Source organism: Cajanus cajan, chromosome 6 (assembly GCF_000230855.2).
Source record: "Cajanus cajan strain Asha chromosome 6, NIPB_CcT2T_4, whole genome shotgun sequence".
Taxonomy (NCBI): domain Eukaryota; kingdom Viridiplantae; phylum Streptophyta; class Magnoliopsida; order Fabales; family Fabaceae; genus Cajanus; species Cajanus cajan.
This window is the reverse complement of record NC_138522.1, coordinates 32,406,787-32,412,547: the sequence shown is the minus strand read 5'-3', so window position 1 is coordinate 32,412,547 and position 5,761 is coordinate 32,406,787. Positions and strand designations below refer to the sequence as shown.

Sequence of the window (5,761 nt, the reverse complement as noted above, 5' to 3'; positions counted from 1 at the left end):
AATATATGGGATAAGTAACTGCAAACCAAAGGAACCAGAGGAGCAATGGGGAATAAGTCAAGACTACGCATAAGAAACAAACCCAGAAACCTCTAATGACCTTTATAATGATCAATCCTCTTTCTCTTGCCTCAAACAACTTTTTTTTTTTTTTTCGTTTTTTTTTTTTTTTCGTTTTTTTTTTTTTTTTTTTGCAAGGAAAATTTGAACAGACCTGAAAATTTAAATGAGATATCATATAAAGAAGTAAAGTGTACAGCATAAGGAATCAACTGGCCAATATACATCATCCAATGAAACATACATACACCCCCACACTTATTCAAGAACTTATTCCCAAAACAATTCCAAAGCTCCAAAACTCCCTAAGGTTAAGGTAATCATGGTTTTTCGCTTAAGGCTTGTAATGAGCTTCAAACAAAGAAGGGGAAGTAGGCTCAGCAGGGGTTATCAGAGGAGATAATTCAGGGTAAGCTTATTTGGCCAGAGATTTATAGGAACATAAATGCCTTAATCATATCCAAACATGCATGTGAATCAAGAGGTATCAAATAGAGTCAAGACAAGGCAACTGTGCAAGCAATCAAGAGGCATAACACACAAGAAAGAATAGAGAGTGGCTCAATTCCTCACACAGGGTATATCTATCACATTCAATTCAACCTCTCAAACCTCAAAATCATCTTTCCAAGCAGAGAAAAATAGGGATTTCAAACCATATAGTATCAAGAAACTCCTATCCAAGAATGAAGTAAGTGCCTACAAATAATCAAAACCCAGAAATCACAGAGAAACATGCAAAGCTGTACAAAACACATAAACACAAAATAACAAATAAATCCTAAAAACATCAAACCAAAACAGTTCCCCCCATACTTAAATCACACATTGTCCCAATGTTATGCAATGTAAATTATGACAAGTGAAATAAAAGGAGAGGATAAAGAAACTCCCTTATTTATGGAGGATGCCAAGACACTGCAGAAATGGCATTGGGAATAGCATCAAGTGAAAGATGGGAATGGGAGTGGAGCGGCGGGTGAGAAATCTCCAACAGCCAATCATCAAAGGGTGGTGGATAATGATCCTTCCTCAGTGGAGGTGGTGGCACAAAATAAGAACCTGGATCTGTGCATTTCTCAGGAATCTGAGGAACAGATTTCCCTATAAGTGCAGATACATTTTTGCCCATGTTCACTCTCTCAGTACCCTTTAGCTTCCTCTTATGGGTGCACAAGTCTTTCAGGAACTTAGCATATCTGGGAATTTGCTTGATGGCATCTAGTAGAGGTATGTTCACCTCTACCTTCCTGAAGGTTTCTAATATTTCCTTGTCCACCTCTTCCATCTTTTTGCTTGGAATTGATTTTGGTGGAAATGGAAGAGGGATAGGAGGCTGATATAGATCATCACCGTGTGTAATGGAAGAAGGTCTACCTGCATGAAGATTTTTGCTACTACCTGTGTGGCCCTCTTTCTCAAGTGTAGGCTCAGGTGGAGGTACAACAGCTGTAGGTGGTGCTGGGATGTCAATTTGTTTGCCAGACCTCAAGGTGATAGCACTCACATTCTTTGGATTTTGCACAGTTTGTGAAGGTAGCTTGTCTAAATTTTGGGACTGTGCCTGATTGAGCTGAGTTGCCATTTGACCCATTTGATTTGTCAAACTTTGAATGGAAGCTCTAGTCTCTTGTTGGAACTGCATGTTTTGAAGATTTATCTGCCTAAGCAACTCCACTAATGATGGTGATGACTGAGAAGGAGGAAGAGTAGCAACTGGTGCATGCAATTCAGCGGAATGTTGTCTAAACTGCTGAATAGGTGGTGGCATCTGATGCTGCGGTGGCTGCAATGAAGGACACGGATCTGAGGAACATTTGCCAAAAACTCTGGCAATAGGGGAGAATTTCTGCTGAACTGCGAGCTGGGTAACCAGATTAACCAAGGCATCAAGCTTCCCCTCTAATTTCTTCGTATTTATTGAGGCTGAAGCACTACTGACACTCATATCAAGCAACTGAAATTAAAATAGAGTGGGGGGGTTTTGAAAGAAACGAATAAATGGTAACCAAACGGTAACAAACAATAAACTAAATAGTTGGATTCCTTAACTAGATAGCTTGACCTCTTATCCTCAATTAATCTAAAGATGCAAGTTACTGAGTTAAATCACATTCGAGCTCCTAATTAACCAACTAAGCGAAGATTAATTAAGAATTAAACAAAGTAAGTTGCAGTTAAGCACTTACACAACCCACTTCAATTCTCTAATTATAAATCTCATCACAATTCACATAATCTTGTTAACTAAGCGAAAACCCAATTATATGACTTGTGAAATTATTAATGGTTCGTCAATTAACTAAGCGAAAATATAAGAACCATTCATTAAGGACTTAATTAGAGATTATGGAACATAATTCAACTCAAAAACAATATTACAATACCATTAACCTCAAAGAGACGTTGCTATCCACATTAAGAAATCCAACCAAAGCTACTTAGCTACTCATAGCACTAGCTAGTAAATTAAACCCTAAGCTAATCAACATAAAACGCAAGACACAAAACACACAACAAAACACAACAAAAACAAATACACATAAACACACAGCCTTTTACAGAAACCGATGGTCCCCGGCAACGGCGCCAAATTTGATCGAAGTCGTATCCGGTCAAATAAAAACAATTAAATGTAGTACTAGGAAGTTGTCCTAGGTCGTCTCTCAAGGACCATTTTTCTCTGTCAAAGGCTTAAACACACGAAGTGGGGGGGGGGGTTTGGTTGTTCAGATTTTTAATTTTATAACACAATAAAATGCAGATAACACAATAAGTAAAATAGATTGGCTCCTTGTTCGGATTGTAACTCTCTTATCCTTGGTTCATAATAAGATTGCTCTGTTAACCACTTAATCCTTGTTCCATCCGAGTTAACCAACTAAGCGAAGATTAACTCAAGATTTCCCTACACGAATTAAGCAAACGTATACAACATCAACCTCTTCACAGATTAAGCAACTGTGTCATTAAGCATAGCCCATTAAGCATGGACATAATGAAATAGAGGTTAAATGAAGAAGAACAAAGTAGAACAGAGACATACAAACATACCCAACCTCAAACAGAGATTACAATCCATAACAAGAAGCCAACCCAATGGTTTTAGCCTTCCATTAAATTTGAACTAGAAATGAAAATGCAAGGAAAATGAAAATGCATTAAATCAAGTTAAAGTGTACTACAATCTAGCCTTCCATGGAGGAGGCAAAGAACAGAATTAAAATGCATACAAAAGGAAAGGACAATAAAACATAAACTACAACTACAACAGAGAAAATAAACTCAAAGAAAACAAAGAGAAGGGAGGAAGAAGAACACCCAAGAGTAACTTATTTGAAGGTGTTTTTGGGATCTCTTACAATGGAGAAGTGAAGGCCTATTTATAGCCTTCATCTAACACAAAAGAAATATAAAATAATGGGAAAAAGCTAAGACAAAACGAAATGGGAGAGTTGGTGGGATGAGTTGGTGGGATGAGTTGGTGGGATGAGTTGGATTCCATATTCTTTTCCGCACCGAGTTGTTTTCCACCGAATTAGACCTTCTAGATGATCGAACTGGCCGACGGCGCCTTCTGCTAATATTTAGGTCTTTGTCTTAGCTTTCCAGGGCCACCGAGTTTGCACCATTTGGATCACTACAGCCCAAGTTATGCCCTGAAGACCGAGACATGTTCATCAGCCCAAAAACAGCGAAAATTTAGAATAATAATTCCCAACTATCCAATTTGGCCCAACAACACACATATCTATCTAAATCCTATAATTAACCATGAATGGAATGTAAAATAGCTAAATTGAAGGATAAGATACATATCAAATTATGACTTATCAGCCTCTCCAAGCTGCCTGCTGATGCTGACGATGTGATTGTCCCTTTTCTTTGAGAAGACGTCTGATGAAGACGAGGATTTCTGGTAGGTGGTGCCCTTGTGATGGTGGGCAAAGGAGTTGATGGGTGACAGGGATTCTAGTGTTGCCCCTGCCATGTGAGTATGGTGATGCCTCTCCAAGCGCAATGTTGAGTCCTTTTGATTCATTGATGACTGATTGTTTGATTGTTGATGGATGGTTGTGGAATGAAAGACTGCCCCTAGGTGGATGGGCAGGAGATGTTTGTTGTGCCCCTGTGCTGGTGGGCAAAGAAGTGGATGGCTGGCAGGGATTCCAGTGTTGACCCTGCCACTTGAGTATTGTGATGCCTCTCCAGACACCTTTATTGTGGGATGGTTGGTAAGAGTTTGGTGTTGTTCTTGTCAAGGTGAGTATTGTGATGCCTCTCCAGGCGTCTGCTCGTGGTAAGTTTTTTCTATTCGTTGATGACTGGTTGTTTATACTTTCCTGTTTGATGATTGTTGATGCCCCTAGTTTGGGCTGCTTTTGCCTCTTGTTGGGATGATATCAATCGGAACTTATGTTTCCCTTTTTGGATTTTCTTGTTGAGATGCAAAAAAATGTTGAATGCTTATTTATGCATGATGGTAGTTATTGCATATTTTGAATAATTCCCCTTTAATAAAGAAAGTTTTCTAAGTGTGTGAGATGCCTTTTTTAGATGCATCCGATGCATATTTTTAGTTTCCCCCAAAAATCTTCTTATACCCTTGGCTTTCAGGGGATTTTCCTATCTTCCCACGTTTTAGACCTTGCTCGACTCTTTCGCTGATAGTGACTATGTCGATAAAGAGATTCGAAGTGTTCTCTATCATCTTTTCATAATAGGGTCCACTTAAGGAATTGATGAACATTGTCACCATCTCTTTATCAGATAATGAAGGCTCTACTTGCACAGCTCTTTCTCTCCATCTTTGTGCATAGGTTTTGAAGGACTCGTCGCCCTTCTTGCTCAAGCTTTGCAAATCAGACCTATCAAGAATTAGGTCGATGTTGTACTTGTATCGACGAAGAAAGGCGTCGGCTAACTGTTTCCATGTCTGGATCTTCCCTCCATCCAGCTGCATGTACCAATTGAGAGTAACATCTGAAAGGCTTTCCTGAAAAAAGTGTATTAGGAGCTTTTCATTGCTCACATAGGTTGCCATCTTCCTACAGTACATTGTTAGATGTCCTTTTGGACAACTGGCTCTAGTGTACTTTTGAAAGTTAGGGATTTTGAACTTGGCGGGGAATTGGATATCCTGCACCAGACACATATCCGTAGCCTCTTGAACGTCAAAATTGTGGCCTTCCACAGCTCTCAGTCTTTCTTCCCAAGCGTTCAGATGATCTTTGGAAACGCCACTGACGTTGCTAGTACTATTGTCATGCTGCAATTTATTCATGGCCTCAAGCATTCTAGCCATTTGTTCCTTGAGCTGTTCAAACTCCTCATTAAGGACACGATTTCTTTCCTCTAGGCCTTCCATAGCTTTTATCTTTTGAGCTCGTGTGAGTATGGAATGTTGAAAAGCCACCTTTAAGGGAAAAGATAGTTTCCTATCAAGCTTATTTAAATGGTAATGCATGAAGGGAGTTTCTATCAAAGACTTGATGGCTCATCCTTGTCGAGAGGTGATTCATTAGTGTTCCTCTTCATAATATTTTATGATGTGACAGAGGTCACACTGATTTCTTGTCTTTGATACAAATCCCCTTGTGATCCTAAATATATGATATGCATGTTCCCCTTTTTTTTCTTTTTTTATTATCTTTCTATTTATTATTTTTTTTTATTTTGTAGAAAATGCATGATGCCCCCC

The 5,761-nt window shown here is 39.0% G+C and overlaps 1 protein-coding gene across 1 annotated transcript; it reads right to left on the bottom strand.

The window, feature by feature from the left end:
- Nucleotides 1–4,636: 4,636 nt before the first annotated feature.
- On the bottom strand, nt 4,637–5,428 carry LOC145958638 (uncharacterized). The gene has a single exon (XM_083076145.1). It carries the CDS (start codon nt 5,426–5,428, stop codon nt 4,637–4,639), a length of 792 nt encoding a protein of 263 aa, XP_082932271.1.
- Nucleotides 5,429–5,761: the final 333 nt, after the last annotated feature.